The sequence below is a fragment of the Ustilago hordei genome (genome assembly GCF_900519145.1).
Source record: "Ustilago hordei strain Uho2 genome assembly, contig: UHO2_contig_06, whole genome shotgun sequence".
In the NCBI taxonomy this organism is placed as follows: domain Eukaryota; kingdom Fungi; phylum Basidiomycota; class Ustilaginomycetes; order Ustilaginales; family Ustilaginaceae; genus Ustilago; species Ustilago hordei.
Window position 1 is genome coordinate 108,163 of NW_024545253.1, and position 17,361 is coordinate 125,523.

Below are 17,361 nucleotides of genomic sequence, written 5' to 3' on the forward strand. Positions count from 1 at the left end.
CCTATACCAATTGGATAACACCCAAAACTAGTCTCTGGCGTGCGACCGCTTACAGGTAATACCACAATAGGTATGACAGATCTTACGAGGATCAGTTCAAGGAGATGCCTCTATTGCTGATATGGTGAGGAGAGGTCACCAAACAAAGAGGGGACACCATCAGATGAGGTAGGGGCCCTACACGATGATGAAACTGGCATAAGAAGGTGGGTGCCAGAGTCAGGAGGAAGATGAGAAGAAGGGGGTGTGAGTTGCTACTCAGATGAAGTGGGACTGGCCCCTGATGGAGATGAGGCAGCAGGAGGCCCATCCATCCACAGGAGACAAGGAAGCGGTGCCAATAAGGGGCATTGCAAGGTGGATGGGGAGCATAGGAGGAATGAGGAGGATGAGCAGTGCTGTGGGCAACATTGCAAGAAAGGTATATAACCATGTTCCCTGTCCTAGCAAGTGAGTGGATCGCCATCCACTCTACACCATACAAACTAGTTATCACTTCTACTCAAGTATACATTAGTTTTCAGTCAGCAAAGTAGCAATCACAAGTAGATTGCTTCCATTGTAGCACATGTGTTGTATCACTGCTCACTGACATCCAAAGGCAGTTCATAGCAAACCAGTGGTCTGGATAGTGATAGAACCAAAGGCAGTTGTCCACTGCAGTCTGGGGATCACTTCAAGCACTCAGTTGACACACTGGACACTCATGTTGGCATCCACAGCATTACTCACACCAGACCTTGGTGTCATTGCAATACATCTATCATTATTGATTGTGCCAAGCTGCCTCTGGATGGAGTGTCCACAGTGGTCAGTTGAAACCTGCAATAGCAATCAATCTATCACATATTTGAGCAAGAAAAGTCATAGAGGCCTTCTACAACAGATCTCAACCAAAATAATATTACATGGTACTTTACCACATATCTCGATGGGATTTGTAATAGAAGCAGTTCTACTACAGATATCAGGTTTCAGGCACGAGACCCCTGACAATCCATACAAGAAGATACAAAGGCAATTGCAGAGGTTAGTCATCCATCAGAGAGCAATGTTGAGCACAAAGAAGTACATACCAAATGATCAGGGCTGAGATTGCAAAGGAGAAGACCAGAGCCAGTCTGTGAGAAAGTCTTCTTTATGGTGATGTATTGACTCTCAAGCCAGTGCAGCTTGGTCTTGACATGACTACCACTGTTTGTGATGTTGCTGTTGGGAAAGATCTCATCATAGATCTGCTTGTAGAGTGTCTTCTTGCTTGTCTTCAATCCTTTCTCTTGCTCTTTTGTCGAGCAACCTTTGAGTAGCAACCTCTGATAGTCATTGCTGTCAAAAAGGATGGTGACAAGTTGCAAGACTTGATCATTATCCCAAACAAAGTATTTCCCGCTGTCCATGTCCCTAACTTGACAACGCGTGAAAAACTGTTGGAAAAGAAGTGTTAAATTGCATGACTCGGGTGTGAGTTGGGGGGGCGTAGGTCACGTGTCCTCTTTTGCCCACGAATGAAATATGCGCGTATATCCATTCGCACGATAAGAAAAGCAAAAATTGCTTCCGAATTTTCTCAAGTGTTGTTCTCTGGAAAAGAACGCACAGACAGGAAATTGCACTTTCTGACACACTCCACCATCATCCTTCCCTCGTCGCTGCTCACTGACACCAAACAGACATTATCGCAAGGATGGCAACCCCCTCAGCTGAAGATCTGCAGCATCTCTGCACCCTCTTCTCACAAACCCTCGACCCAGTCCACCGCAAGTCCGCCGAACAACACCTGCTCGAAGCTCAATCGCAACCTGGATTCCTCCAACTGCTCATCCACATCATCCAATCCTCCTCTCTCATCCAAACTTCCGATCCCATCCGCTTGTCCGCTGCAATCAAGCTCAAAAACATCTGCAAAACAGCCTGGGATATCGATTCTGCCGAACAATCCGCCTCGATTCCCCTTGAGCCCCAAGACAAAATCGCCCTCAAACAAGCCATCATTCCGCTTCTAGTCTCCATCTCGACTACTGCAGATGGAAGGCCGCCCGCACCGGCAAATGTAAGGAGTCAGTTGGAGGAAGCGATCGCACTGGTAGCCGAGAAGGATTTTCCCCAAGAATGGCCCAGTTTGATGGACGATCTGGTGCCCAAGTTGGCCGAGGGAGATGATCGATTGGTCTTGGCGGTGCTGAGGACGAGTCATACGATCTTTTATCGGTGGAGAAGTGCGTTTAGAAGTGATGCGCTTTATAGCGAGATCAATTACGTGCTGAGCAAGTTTGCACTCGCCCATTTGCAGTTGCTTACCAAGACGGATCAGAGATTGTTGCACCCCAACACTCCGCCAGAGTCGATTCCCGTGTTGGGAAACATCCTCAACGTAGCCCTGCAGGTGTTTTATGATCTTTCCAGTCAAGATCTTCCGCCGCAGATAGAGGACAATATGGCACCGATCACCGAGATCTTGGCTAGATGGATCTCGCAGTCTCGCCCAGAACTTGATGCAGATCCGGACGAGCCATGTACTCTTCAAGAAATCCGATCCTCGATCTGCGAGATTGCCGAGTTGTACGCAAAGCGATACCTGGACGCCTTCCCTCAACTGCCTACCTTTGTACAAGGCATTTGGGAAATGTTGAAAACCAGCACACTCTCGCACAAGTACGATACTCTGGTGTCGAAAGCGGTTGGATTCCTCTCCACCGTAGTTCGAATGGGCAGCTCGCGCGAGATGTTCCAGAGTGCCGAGTCTCTCGAACAACTCTGTTCCGCCATCATCCTACCCAACATTGCTATCCGAGAAGCAGATGAAGAACTCTTCGAAGACAACCCGATCGAATATATTCGTCGCGATCTAGAAACCTCCATGGAGGCAGACACTCGACGCAAAGCCGCCTCGGAATTCTGTCGATCCCTAATGCAGTTGTTCTCATCAGAAGTCACCAGGATCGTATCCGGCTACATCATGCAATATCTGGAGCAGTACAGAGCCGATCCGCAAGCAGGATGGAAACAGAAGGATACAGCGATTTACCTGCTCACTTCGATCGCCTCCAAGTCTTGCACCGCGCAGGGCGGGGTGACGAGTACAAACGAACTGGTGGATGTGGTCAAGTTTTTCAGCGATAATGTCTTTGCCGATTTGCAACAGAGCAGTGAGCATTCGCCAAGTCCGATCCTTCAGGTCGATGCGATCAAGTATCTGCATACGTTTAGGAACCAGTTGACCAAAGAGCAGCTCTTGTCCGTGCTGCCATTGTTGGTGCAGCATCTGGAGAGTTCGCAGTACGTAACCTGTTCGTATGCAAGCATAACGATCGAAAGCATTCTAGCCTTGAAGAGGGAGGGCAAGATGCTGTTTACATCGACAGATATAACTCCGTTTTCGGAACCAATCCTTATGGCCCTCTTGACCAACATAGAACGCGGTAACACTCCCGAGAAGATAGCCGAGAATGACTACCTTGTCAAGTGCATCTTTCGCATTCTCGCTACGGTCCGGGAGGCGATCGCTCCTGCCCACACCACCCTTCTTTCCCACCTGGCTGGCATTCTGGGGGAGATCAGTAAAAATCCATCCAATCCGCGCTTCTCGCAGTATCTCTTCGAATCCATCGCCGCCTTGATTCGGTATACGGTGGCGGTGGATGCCGAGAGTCTGCAAGGCTTTCAAGACCAACTGTTTCCCAGGTTTACAGCGATTCTAACTCAGGATGTTGCCGAATTCCAACCCTACGTATTCCAAATCCTTTCGCAGATGCTCGAGTTACATCCTCCCACTGCTGGCTTACCCGAGACCTACTCTTCCTTACTCCCACCTATCCTTACTCCCGCATCTTGGGAGAATCGGGGTAATGTCCCAGCCTTGGTTCGTCTGGTGCGCGCCTTCCTAGCGAAGGATGCGCAGAGGATCGTAGCTCAAGGTCAACTGGCTGCTATGTTGGGCATCTATCAAAAGCTGATTTCCACACGAATCAACGAGGCTTTTGCGCTGGAATTGCTGGAAACCCTCTTCGAAGCCGTACCCTCCTCGGCACTAGATCCCTACAAATGTGCGATCCTCACGATGCTTCTCACTCGTCTGCAACAGTCGAAAACGGGAAAACTGGTGAAATGCACGATCCATCTGATCTCTTCCATCTCCCTTACCCCCAAAGGCGCTGACTATGCGATTGGCTTGTTTGAAGCGGTCCAACCAGGACTCTTCCTCCAGATCGCACAGAGTCTCATCATTCCCGAACTGCCCTCGGTTGCAGAAAGACAGAAAAAAGTCGTCTCGGTTGGATTCGGAATGCTCCTGACGAACTCCACCCTGCTTCGCACACAGCCAGCGCTCGGCATCCTCGCAGGCCTATTAAACGCGCACATCAAGCTGCTTCTCACCCCAAGCGCTGCAAGTGTTGCACACGAAGAACAGCATTTCCTCCTAGCTGATCAGGATGCTGCAACAGCTGGCTTTCAGAGTGCCTTTTCCAAATTGGCTGCAAGCGAAACAACTAAAAGCGACCCAACAGACACCCTTTTACACACTATCCCCACCCGCGATACCAGAGTTTGGTTCAGCACAGAATTGGATCGCTTCAGAAGTCACGTCGGTCAGCACCTCTGGGACTCCATCTGGCGCGGTGTTGGAGATGATACCAAATTTGCTTGGCAGACCGCACTCGGTGAGACTCAGACAGAAGGCGCAAGGTAAGACATATCGTCGAGTGCGAGCTAGCATCACCTTGTTCCTTGCGGTAAGAGAGTGTGTTGTTTAGAAATTGCATTTGTTTTTGTTTTTGTTTTTGTTTTTTAAGAATAGCGTTCGGTGCTGTGATGGCGACGTGTGCGATATTGGTCTGAAAATGCCTACTATGCCAAACATCATTCTCACACCGATCCATGGTCAAGTGATGATGATCTTGGAGCGAATTCAGTCTCGGGCAAAAAAACTTGCTCCCCATCATCCGCATCTGCACCCTGTACGTGACTCGAAGCAGCGACTTCTGCCGACAATGCCAAAGCCGGTAGAGCAACACCCTCAACATCCGCAACATCCGCAACATCCGCAACATCCGCAACATCCGCAACATCCGCACTGACGGCACAAGCAGAAGCATCGGTAATCGAATACGCCGCTAAAGCATGAACAGCTCGAGCAGGTGTAATGAGAAATCGTAGCTGCACCACCTTTGTCCTTCTCCCGCCACCTTCGTGATCGAGCATGGTTGGTCCGAAGGGGTTGAGTACAACAGCTGCTTTTCTAACCGTCATCCTCACTGAACCAGTGCTGGTATGCCCACTTTCTGTAATGCCAGCGCCTTCTCGCACAGAGTGCAATGCAGACGGTGACATGCTTACACGGCCTCTGGTCTTGGAGAGATACAGTCGGACATTGATCAGGTTGGTCCATGTATGACCCAGTTGTGCTGTTTTGGCGCTTAGAACGTACAGTGGCCCGTCGTCGTTGTTGTTGTTGTTGTTGTTGTTGTTGCCACTGCCGACATCGACACTACGTGCGCCAATTGCTTCGGCTAACGTTGGCGGGAGAGATGCAAGCAAGCCAGTAACAAAGGCTGATTGTGTAGCGTAATCCATCGCTGCTGGATGGTCGGGATATGCGGACTGAGGAAGCTGTCCCGTACCTGTCCGAGGAGACGCACCTTGTTTCTGCAAGCGATGCAACCGTACACGATCAGCCGAATCCAAGACAAAACGTCGTGCAATTTCCTTGTCGATCCCAAAAGCATCGCTGACGTGATTGAGGACGAGCACAGGACGACCAGCGGAAGCTATCTCGTCCGACGGTGGTCCCTGATGTTGTACGGCAGCTAGCCGTTTGAGTGCTTCTGCGATTTCGACGAGCATCCTGGAACGCTGGACGAGAGAGTCGATATCACCGGCGACTGCATCTTCCTGGAACAGCGAAGGCAGGTTATCGACAACCACAATGCCGATCTCTGCGCAAGGCGCATGAGTTTGTGCAAAGCGGATAGGATGTTTCCCAGATCGCTCGGCTAAGCGGCTGATGAGGCCAGGTAGACTGTACTTGAGAGCATGCTGCAAAGCTTCAACGTCGGCAACGCAGGCTACGTGAAGGTTGCGAAGCACTTGATCGCGTCCAAGCTCAAGTGCTCGAGCTAGCAGTATTTCGCGGTTAAGAATGTGCTGAGAGCCTTCTGCCTCGATGGTTGGGTAGACTCGGTGAAAGCGCTCCTGAATGGATTGATGCGTGAACTGCAAGGCTCGATTGACGATCGAGTGGGCACCTCTTTCGCCCGCAGACGTGATGTAGCATGCACCTAGGCCGTGGTGTAAGGCCTTTGGATCTGACCATGAGGCCATGCCATAGCCTTGTAAAATGTCACTGAGGGTAGCATCGTCAGCAAGCTCGCCGTCCAAAGATGGCGGGGATGAGGGAGGAGGTTGCTGGTCATTACTTTCCGGCAGGGGTGCAAATCCGAGCGCAGCGTAGGTACAAGCCTGAATGGCGATCTGAGTCTTTCCCGAACCGCTTTCGCCGACGATCTCGGTAAGGACAGAGGAGCGCAAACCACCTCGGAGCAAGTCGTCAAGCTCTCGAGACCCGGTTGTGAGCACATGTCGATCACGACCCAGAGTTAGGACGTCTCTCGCGGTGGCTGCAATGGAAACATGGCCGGGATCTGCACGTTGCTCTTCCTGACCTTGCATGTCTACGTCCCGTTGGGTTACTCGAGGAGGGAAAGTAGACGGCATCTCGACATGGAGGTGCATGCTATGATCGGATTGGGCCTCGGCATCACTGTCCGAGTACTCATCCGAATCGAACACGAAGCGTTGCGCTGCAGGAAAGTTGCCATCATAGCCTTGCGTGGGAGGAACAAAGGAAGCAGGTGGGAGTCTGTCATCGTTGCTCTGCTCAGATTCCTGGGATGATTCGACATGGTCCCTGTCGGTGTCAAAGAGACTCGGATCAAGCTGATCAGGGAGCTTTCCGTTCAAAGCATCGAGGACGGAGACGGGCGGAGGCGCTGCAGCGGTAGCAACTTGAAGCAAGAGCAGGTCGAGATCTGCTTGAGAGATACGTAGAGCTTGTTGTAGCTGTTGCGGTGCACTGAGGAGGATCTCGTCCGTGCTCAACAGCTGGGCCCTTCGACAGCAGGCCTTGATGCGTTTCGAGATGCAGGCTATATCAGCTATGGCGAGGCTGGGCATCGTGAGTAGTGTGGAATCGGCATCGGTATCGGTATAGCTATTCAGCCGATCCTGGAGTGGATCTATCGAGTCATGACTGAGGCAAGAACGGGTGGTATTGATGAGGTGAAGGTCAAGGGACAGGCTGAGTTATCCAGTCTTGTCCTGCCCTCCACTCACTCACTCAGCGACGAAAGGCTGAGTTCGCGCCAAAAGTGTTGTTCCCATTTACGCGAAGCGACGCAACGCAACGCGACGTGACAGGACGTGACGTGACAAGACGTGACGTGACAAGACGTGACGTGACAAGACGCGACGTGACAAGACGCGACGTGACGTGACGACCAGATCAAATGGCTACGGCACACCCCGATTTAAGATATCGGGAGAGTGGACAGAATTGATTGTTTCGCAGCCAAATCATTTTCTCGATTTTCGATCTTCGCTTTTCGATCTTCGCTTTTCGATCTTTTCTTTTCGATCTTTTTTGCCTGCTTGCTTGCCTGCTTGCTTGCCTGCCCACCCGATCTGCAGCCGTCGGTTTCCCGATTCGATTCGAAATAACAGGGCGGCGTGCGTGTGTGTTGCGTGTGTCCATCTTGGCTTCCGTTGTTGTTGTGTAACTCTGCTCGTCAACTTTTCCACCTTTAGTCCTCACCACCTCCATCCCACCCTATTCCTTCCCTCCCTCCCCCCACTCAATTTCCATCCGCAAACATGTCTACCACAGAAGTAGAGACCCTCGTCATTGGTGCCGGCCCCACCGGTCTTGGTGCTGCCAAGCGCCTCAACCAACTCGTAAGTTGATCCCAACACCCCGGCTACGGTTGATGATGGAAGGAAAACCTACTGATTCCACGGTGGCTTCCTTGTCGCAATGATCGCAGAACCACGGCCCATGGCTCCTCGTCGACGCCGGCAAGGAGGCTGGTGGTCTCGCTTCCACCGACACCACCGACCAGGGCTTCCTTTTCGATGTTGGAGGACACGTCATCTTCTCCCACTACCAGTACTTTGACGACATGATCGCAGAGGCGCTTCCCAACAAGGAGGACTGGTTCGAGCACCAGCGTGTCTCGTACGTCCGATCCAAGAACGTCTGGGTGCCTTACCCTTACCAGAACAACATCTCCGTTCTCCCCGTCCAGGAGCAGGTCAAGTGCATCGAAGGAATGATCGACGCTGCCGAGGAGCGTGCTCGTGCCAAGGATGCTCCTACCACGTTTGACGAGTGGATCATGCGTATGATGGGTCAGGGTCTTGCCGATCTCTTCATGCGTCCGTACAACTTCAAGGTTTGGGCTGTGCCTACAACCATGATGCAGTGCAAGTGGCTTGGTGAGCGTGTTGCTGCTCCTTCGCTCAAGCTCGTCGTTTCCAACACCTTGAACAAGAAGGTTGCTGGCAACTGGGGTCCCAACGCTACCTTCAAGTTCCCTGCGCGTGACGGTACGGGTGGTATCTGGAAGGCTGTTGCCCGCACTTTGCCCCAGGAGAAGCTCCTCTTCAACAAGCGTGTCAAGTCGGTTGATGCTGTTGGCCACACTGTTGAGCTCGATGATGGCTCGAGCATCAAGTACAAGCACCTGATCAGCACCATGCAGCTCGACTTTCTTATCGACAACGTCAAACTGCCTGCCGAGGAGAAGCACGCTCAGCTCAAAGCTGCTGTCAAGGAGGGTCTTGTTTCGTCTTCGACTCACGTGATCGGTATCGGTATCCGAGGTTCGCTTCCTCCTCGTATCGGCGACAAGTGCTGGCTCTACTTCCCCGAGGATGACTGCCCCTTCTACCGTGCAACGATCTTCTCCAACTACTCGCCCTACAACTGTCCTCAGGCCGATGTCAAGCTGCCCACGTTGCAGTATGCTGACCCATCCAAGGGTACTCCATCCAAGGATGCAAACGAGGGGCCTTACTGGTCGCTCATGATGGAAGTCTCCGAGTCGCACCTCAAACCGGTCAACGGACAGACTATTTTGGCTGAGACGATCCAGGGATGCATCAACACCAACCTGATCAACGCTGATGACGAGATTGTTTCGACATACCACCGAAAGTTTACTTTCGGATACCCAACTCCTTCGCTTGGACGTGACGCTGCTCTTGCTACATTGCTTCCGGCGTTGGACAAGTATGACATTTACAGCCGTGGTCGATTCGGTTCGTGGAAGTACGAGGTTGGAAACCAGGATCACTCATCCGCGCTGGGATGGGAGGCTGTCAACCGTGCTTTGCTCGGTACGCCCGAGTTGACTTTGCTCAACCCTGATTGGGTCAATGGTCGTCGTAACCATGAACTTCGTCTCACTTCCAAGTAGAGAAGAGAGAGAGAGAGAGAGGGGGAGGATTGTGCAATCCGTCTTGTATATATTTTTGGTTGTCACGCTACAGAAATTTGTCATTTGGAAGGATCCTTTTCTGCACAAGACTTGGTCCAAGTTGAAGATTCGTCGGCATCCTAACGTGGATCACGGGGTCTGCGGAGTTCAAGTTAGATAATAGTGAGTCAGAGTTGCATATCGACATGCATTGACATGCATGTGGGATATATAAACAATGCAACCACAACACTCAGGGAGAGGCAATGACCAGAAAGCAACAACACAGGGGCTACATGAAAGAAGAGTTCATTACAACATAGCAGGTGTTAAGGATGACGATCAAATATATATACACATTCATGTTGTAACACACACAAAGAAAAAGAAATACAGAGCATTTTTCTTGAAGTTATACACCTGTGAAGTTGAGCTTGTTAGTAGCTCCGATCGGCGGCATTTTACTTGCAATCTTTAACTGATTAAGAGTCTGAAGCTCCCCTGACTAAGCCAACTGGGACCTATCGACAACATGGTACAAGAGGCCGAAGCTCAAGCCACCACAAGCAAGGCCAAAGGAGGAAGAAAGGGAAAGATAATGCAACCACGAGCTGTTGACAATGAGGCCACCAACGAGTCAGACACTGAGGTGATTGACGATGATGCCGAGGAAGAAACTGATTCCGACTTGGATCATGACAACAATGGAAAACAATACAATTTTCATACCCTAGCAAAACTACTTGAGCCCATCCCAAAACTCACATCCCATAACTATTATAGTTGGAGTGCCCATATCAAGTCTTTCCTATGATGTGTTCCTTATGCTATGAAGCACCTCGATGGAGTGTGCAACAAGAAACATCCGAAGTGGAACCGAATGTTTGATGATGCCTTAACGAATGCACTATGCAGCACCATCGACACCACTGGAGAGTTCAACATCAACTACTTGATCCTTGACATCATCAGGGAGCACCATACATTCCACGATATATGGAAGAAGATTGAAAATGGACTCACCAATGAGGCCACCACCATATCTCGTCACATTGCACTAATTGCTCAGCTAGGAGAGCTCAGGATGTACAATTCAGATGCATGAAAGCTCATCCAAGAGATAAGGACCATCCAAATGGAGAGTAGCTTACTGGGAAAGCCATTCGCTGATGACACTCTATTCTCTAATCTACAAAAGTGTACTATCTGACACCCAATGTACAAAGAGACTGTTGCCACCATGAGCCAGCTCAGTTTTAGCACCCTCGCCACCACCCTATCTATCCGGCAATCAGCAATCGAAAACAACCCTGCACCGAGGGTTGATCCCCGACAAGCCAGTGCCAGAGTCGCCGGCAGTGATGACCAGGACGAACCACCTGGAAAGGACGAGAAGGACGAAAAGGACACCGACAGCACCAGCACCAAGGTTGCCACAAGACCCCGAAGGCTCTGATGTTGGATCTGCAAGAGGCCTGGACATGGGATCAGTCAATGTGATGCATCGGTGACTATACCAGAGAATTCTCCTTTTGCCAGACCCAAATAGGAAGTCTGGTGCTCCTTCACACCTAGCTGGCAGAGGCTCATAGACTCCAAAGAGACCTCTCATTGGATCTTAGACTTGGGCACCAGCTACCACATGGTAAATGACTATAACATGCTAATTGGTCCGAAAACCTGCCGAAAGTGCATACTCACCACTGGAAGCGAGGTTCTAGAAGCCACTGCTATAGGAGATGCTAGCATATCAACAAACACCAGAGATATCTTTCTTCAAAATGTATTGTATGTCCAGCATCTCAATGTTAACTTGTTGTCAACAAATTCCCTGACAAATGAAGGAGCACGAGTGACACTAGACTCAACCGGAGGACAAATATATTTAGCAAATGGCATGTTACTCAAAATGATCAAGAATCGCGAGCAAGGACTTCTGGAGTTCTGAGGTGATACATGGCAGGAAAATGCAATGATCACATCAACATCATTATTTGAAGGTGTTGATGATGATTTCGAGCAAATTAAGAACAAACCCCAGATATCCGAACAACAATTATGGCATGAGCGTCTGGGGCATCCAGGCCAAGACAAAACAAGAGCTATCATTAATCATCTAAAAGGCGATCACCCAGTAAGCCTAAACCCAAATGCTGCTTTGACATGTGAGCAATGCATCTGATCCAAAAGTACAGCAGCTCGGATGGGCCAGGGTGGTGGAGAGAGGTCTTGTTCTCCACTTGATCTCATCCATATTGACTTGATAGTTGATTCATCACATGCAACAGAGCACACATGCACTCTGGTATTGGTTGATGATTACAGCAAGTATGTATATGTACAACCTCTACTACAGAAGAGCCACGCTTTTAAGGAGCTAAAATCAATAGTAGCATACCTTGAAACACAGACAGGAAAGAGCCTGAAAGCAATATGGTCTGATCAAGGTACTGAATGGAGGAGCAACGATGCCCATGAATGGGCACATGACAAAGGCATAGAGTGGCAAATGACAGTAGGTTATGATAGCAGACAGAATGGATGCATCGAAAGGATGAATAGGAGTTTAGGCGAGAGAATGCAGGCCCTGCTCATGCAGAGACAATTGCTGAAAAGGTTTTGGCCATATGCAATATGGGCTGCAGTGTTCAAGATGAATCTCACCCCGAGTGTAGACAGTGACCTCCCATATCAGGCTATGTTTGGAAGATTGCCAAAATGGCTTATGAAACTTCTACATGTGTTTGGATGTTTATCATGGGTAAACATTCCTAAAGCTAAAAGAGATAATAAGAAGCTTGACCAATGGGCCATAGCATCCATATTCCTAGGATATAGTTTAGAAAGGAGAGGTTGGCTTTTCTACAGCCCAGACTACAGCCCAAACATATTCTGGAGTAATTCAGCAAGGTTCATGGAGACCAAGTGCTGGTCTGACAGGATGGAGTGGCAACCAGTGACTACACAGTCACCACCAGCTCTAGCAAACGAGGAAAACTTCGACGATCTAAGATACACAGATGAGAACCTTTTCGATGAGAGGGAAAAGGAACCATTGCAGGAATACATGGACATGGAGAACATCGATGAAACAGACCAGGAACAGATCTCAAATGAAGTTACCAAGGAAACGATTGAACACAACCCCGTTGCCGATAGATGGAATAATGATAAACTTTCTGGATTTACAGCGATCAGTGACAACAAAAGGAAGAACATGGACCCAACTGTTAGTGAGGCACTATCTGGAGAAGATAAGAAACACTGGGAGGAAGTGATGCATAAGGAGCTGGATGGACTTAAAGCCATGGGCATGTGGGAAGTCACTGATCTCCCAAAGGGCATGACTACTGTCGACATGCGTTGGGTATTGAAGATCAAGACGGATGCGAACTTAATCCCAACCAAGTTCAAAGCAAGGTTAGTGGCACAGGGCTTCACTCAAAGAGAGGGTATTGACTATATGGAGGTCTTCGCTCCCATAGCACCTATCCAGTCAATTCAAGGAGTTTTGGCTATGGCAACCATATGAGACTGGGAAGTAGATTGTGTTGACGTTAAGCAGGCATATTTGAACTCAATGCTGCATCATGATATTTTCTTGAAACCACTGCTTGGGATGAAGGTTTCCTCTGGAAAGGCCTTAAAACTAGTGAAAGGACTATATGGTTTAAAACAATCAGGCAGAGAATGGAATGTAGAGCTAGATTCACACCTACAAAGAATAGTTTTCCACTGCATGCCAAGCACTCCATGCTTATACTTAAGAGGAACAGGCAATAGCATGACAATCATCACAGCATATGTTGATGACATGCTCATAGCATCACCCAGTTGTATGGAAGTAGATCACACTAAAAACGAGATAATGGCAAAGTGGGGAATGGAGGATAAAGGACCCGTGAAGGAGTTCTTAGGTATAAGCATAGACCGAGACAGGGTACGAAAGAGGATGACACTTGACTTGATGGCTTATATTAAGGCTATGGTGAGAAAATGGCTACAAACAACTGATCAGAAGTCATGGATACCAATGCAGAGCCTAACAGGTATTATGGGTGGCGACAAATGCAACCCACTAGTGGCAAAGCAGTACCAAGAACTGGTTGGACAACTTTTATGGGTATCCAACACTGCACAGCCCGACATATCATTCACCGTAGGAGCACTTGCAAGATACATGTCGAGCCCAACAAGAAATGCATGGAAAGCAGCACTACACCTGGTAAAGTACCTCAATCAAACCAGCAAGTACAAGCTAGCTTTCGGAGACAGAATGAATAAACATTCGGGACAACACATCATTACATATACTGATGCGAATTGGGCATCGGACCCAACAAATGGACGAAGGAGCACATCAGGAGGAGTAACATATATATATGGTTGTCTGGTTAGTTGGAGGTCACATGTTCAAAAGTGCATAGCACTATCAGCAGTAGAAGCTGAGTTCATAGCTGCCTCAGAAGCAATGAGAGAGGCCCTCTTCTTCTCATATCTCCTTAGGGATCTGGGAATTGAGGCTCAGCCACCAACACTATGGACCGACAGCCAAGGATGTATCCAGGTAAGCAAAGACCCCACTAAGCATTGGAAATTGAAGCACATTGACACAAGATATCATTTCATCAGAGATCATGTTCAGGAGGGAGAAATCAAAATTGATTTTGTTGGGACAGCAGACAACATTGCAGATATCCTCACAAAACCTTTAAAAGGTCTGGCCACATCTCAGATCACATGCTTGATAGGGTTGACAATGCTGTCGAGGGAGGGAGTTGAAGATTTGTTGGCATCCTAACATGGATCACGGGGTCCGCGGAGTTCAAGTTAGATAATAGTGAGTCAGAGTTGCATATCGACATGCATCAACATGCATGTGGGATATATAAACAATGCAACCATAACACTCAGGGAGAGGCAACGACCAGAAAGCAACAACACAGGGGCTACATGAAAGAAGAGTTCATTACAACATAGCAGGTGTTAAGGATGATGATCAAATATATATACACATTCATGTTGTAACACACACAAAGAAAAAGAAATACAGAGCATTTTTCTTGAAGTTATACACCCGTGAAGTTGAGCTTGTTAGTAGCTCTGATTGGTGGCATTTTACTAGCAATCTTTAACTTCCAACGTAGGCTGTGTGAGAGCATTGAGTGTCATTTGTGAGGCTTGAGATGGAAGCAGAACCAAAGGGTGCCATCTCGGCAAGAATGTGTGTGAGAACAACACACAGATGGGCTGAGAGTGGGCTGAGAGTGGGCTGAGAGTGGGCTGAGAGTGGGGGAGAGTGGGGGAGAGTGGGGGGGGGGGTGAACTTTTTCTTTTTCCGTTTGCTATCAAGTGTTAGCTCGACGCGACAAACATGGAAAAGGAAAAAGAAAAAGAATGGCTGGACGAGCCAGGCGCACAGACCACATCTTGCCTCTTTCTTCCTGTCTGGCCTAGCCAAAATGAAGAGCAAAAAAAAAAGAGCGAGGCAGAAGAGCAGTGTTCTTGGCGGTGAGTGAGCATTCTGTTGTGCTCATCATCCCATGCGATGGTGAGTGTGTCTCTCACCTTTAGCTCATCATCACTCTCAGTCATTCTTGCTTTCTTGCTTACTTGCCGACAACTGTCTCTTGTGCTGCCACGCAAACCTCGCTCCTTCTTTTGCTCAAGTGGCTTGATATCACATCACAACACATACAACGACGACCGATAGCACTTGCTTCTTCTCTCGCTCAGCTGTGCAACCATCTGGCACCGTAAGTTCGGCTTGATCTTGTTTTGCTCGCTCATCATTTTTCAAGTGGCGGCGGCATGCACTTGATCAATCATCACTCACCCACTCTACCCACTCACCCAGCCACTAACCCAGCCACTAACCCAGCCACTCACTCACTCACAGCACTGACTCTGCTTCTGCTTCTGTCGTCTTCTCGGCTCGCTGTCATTGCTTCTCCTCCTCTGGTCATATATGGCTGCCTCTCTCTTTGAACCTCGATAATCGCGCATATAGTGACAAAGTCCCTGCTGCAACAATGTCCTTCTCTTCCGAAAAGGGTAGCCGACGTGGCTCCATCTCCATCACCGGCAAACGTCGTGGCTCTGGTACCGAAAAGCTCGAGACGCATGTAAGTAAGGCTTTTCTCGACTCGAGGCTGGATATAGATAAGCCTGCAGACGCATACAGACACCTTGGTTGATCCTGCTTGCAAGGCCGCTTCATCAACCAGCACCATCAACTCTCTCATCACCGCGTTCCTACTCGACCGTCTTGCCACCTGCAAAATGTCCCACCTGGTCCACTCCAGCATTTCGTGTATGGAGCGTGCCTTGCTGACCTTGAACCTGCTCACTCGATCTTGGCTCACCAAACAGATTGTCTCGTGGCACACGAGTTCTCACAAGCATGAACAGTCTCCACACGCTCGTGAAGAGGAGCTCAAGCAGCACTTGGAACGATTCCAGAAGCTCTTCACCATCACTCCTCAGCGTCTTCGCATGATCACCGACCGTTTCGTCGGCGTTCTGGAACAAGGTCTTCAGAAACCAGGACAGACGGTATCAATGCTTCCCGCCTACGTCTTTGGCTGGCCCAGCGGTGACGAGCTGGGATCCTACCTCGTTCTTGATCTTGGAGGAACCAACTTGCGTGTTTGCCACGTCCTTCTCAAAGGCGCCGGCAAATTCGAAATCACCCAGTCCAAGTTCCGTCTGACGGAAGAGCAGAAGCAGACTGAAGGTCAGAAGCTCTTTGACTTCTGTGCCGACTGTCTTGCCACTTTTATTGGCGATCACTTTGGCGATCAAAACGGCAATGTGATTCTGGAGGAGGACCTTGCACTTGGTTTCACCTTCAGTTACCCTATGGAGCAGGAGAGCATCGACCACGGCAAGCTCGTTCGATGGACCAAAGGCTTCGGCAACCCCAACACGGAGGGTCGTGACTGCGCTGCTATGTTCCGCGAGTCGCTTGCCAAGTACAAGCTGCCGGTCAAGCTGGTTTCGATCATCAACGATACCACGGGTACACTGATTGCTTCCAACTATGTCAATCACGAGACCAGGATTGCATGCATCTTTGGTACGGGCTGTAACGCGGCTTACATGGAGCGCCTCAAGGAGATGCCCAAGATCAAGCACCTTGGTTTGCCAGAAGACGAAGAGATGGCGGTCAACTGCGAATATGGAGCCTTTGACTCGTTCAAGCACGAACACATGGCCGAAATCCGTACCAAGTATGACGAACACATTGATCTTACCTCGAACAAACCGCACGAGCAATCCTACGAAAAGATGATTGCAGGTCTCTACTTGGGCGAGATCTTCCGACTCTGCATTTGCGACTTGATCGACGAAGGAGTTCTCTTTCTAGGTCAGAAGACGTATAAGTTGGAAAAAACAAATGCCTTTGACACTGCTTTCCTCTCTCTCATCGAAGCTGATCCCACCGACGAGCTTCTAACCATCGCCGGCTTGTTCACGCATTTCTTCGGGATCGATACGACGATCGAAGAGAGGCAATTCTTCAGCAAGTTGGCTAAATTGATCGGAACACGATCGGCTAGGTTGAGCTCCTGTGGCATTGCCGCCTTGGTGACCAAGATGGGCTATCTCGATAAAGGATGCGGGGTCGGCTGTGATGGCAGTTTGTATTCCAAGTATCCCGGCTTTCCGGACCGCCTACACCAGGCCTTGGAGGATATCTTTGGCGATAAGGGCAGAAACATCAAGACCTACCAGGCCGAGGATGGATCCGGTGTCGGTTCGGCCATCATTGCTGCGATGACAAAGGCGAGGAAGGAGCAAGGCAAATATGTTGAGGTGTAAAGCTGTTCAAGATATCATTTACTGCATCGATGTCTACCCTGTCCATATCATTCTTTGTTGCATATCA

At 49.4% G+C, this 17,361-nt stretch overlaps 5 protein-coding genes across 5 annotated transcripts; 4 read left to right on the forward strand and 1 right to left on the reverse strand.

Moving 5' to 3' along the window:
- Positions 1 to 1,684: 1,684 nt before the first annotated feature.
- UHO2_03503 (putative CSE1 - Nuclear envelope protein that mediates the nuclear export of importin alpha) lies at positions 1,685 to 4,687 on the forward strand (the record flags this gene model as incomplete). The annotated part of the gene is made up of 1 exon (XM_041554109.1): positions 1,685 to 4,687. The coding sequence occupies one exon, from the start codon at positions 1,685 to 1,687 to the stop codon at positions 4,685 to 4,687; it is 3,003 nt and encodes a 1,000-aa protein (XP_041410043.1).
- Positions 4,688 to 4,863: 176 nt separating this feature from the next.
- UHO2_03504 (putative DNA repair/recombination protein Rec2) lies at positions 4,864 to 7,170 on the reverse strand (the record flags this gene model as incomplete). Its single annotated transcript, XM_041554110.1, has 1 exon — positions 4,864 to 7,170. One exon carries the CDS (start codon positions 7,168 to 7,170, stop codon positions 4,864 to 4,866), a length of 2,307 nt encoding a protein of 768 aa, XP_041410044.1.
- A 696-nt stretch (positions 7,171 to 7,866) lies between these two features.
- Positions 7,867 to 9,470, forward strand: UHO2_03505 (putative UDP-galactopyranose mutase; the record flags this gene model as incomplete). Its single annotated transcript, XM_041554111.1, has 2 exons — positions 7,867 to 7,947; positions 8,037 to 9,470. The coding sequence occupies 2 exons, from the start codon at positions 7,867 to 7,869 to the stop codon at positions 9,468 to 9,470; spliced, it is 1,515 nt and encodes a 504-aa protein (XP_041410045.1).
- A 2,653-nt stretch (positions 9,471 to 12,123) lies between these two features.
- Positions 12,124 to 13,002, forward strand: UHO2_03506 (uncharacterized protein; the record flags this gene model as incomplete). Its single annotated transcript, XM_041554112.1, has 1 exon — positions 12,124 to 13,002. One exon carries the CDS (start codon positions 12,124 to 12,126, stop codon positions 13,000 to 13,002), a length of 879 nt encoding a protein of 292 aa, XP_041410046.1.
- A 2,500-nt stretch (positions 13,003 to 15,502) lies between these two features.
- Positions 15,503 to 17,294, forward strand: UHO2_03507 (putative hexokinase; the record flags this gene model as incomplete). Its single annotated transcript, XM_041554113.1, has 2 exons — positions 15,503 to 15,595; positions 15,843 to 17,294. The coding sequence occupies 2 exons, from the start codon at positions 15,503 to 15,505 to the stop codon at positions 17,292 to 17,294; spliced, it is 1,545 nt and encodes a 514-aa protein (XP_041410047.1).
- Between the last annotated feature and the right edge of the window lie 67 nt (positions 17,295 to 17,361).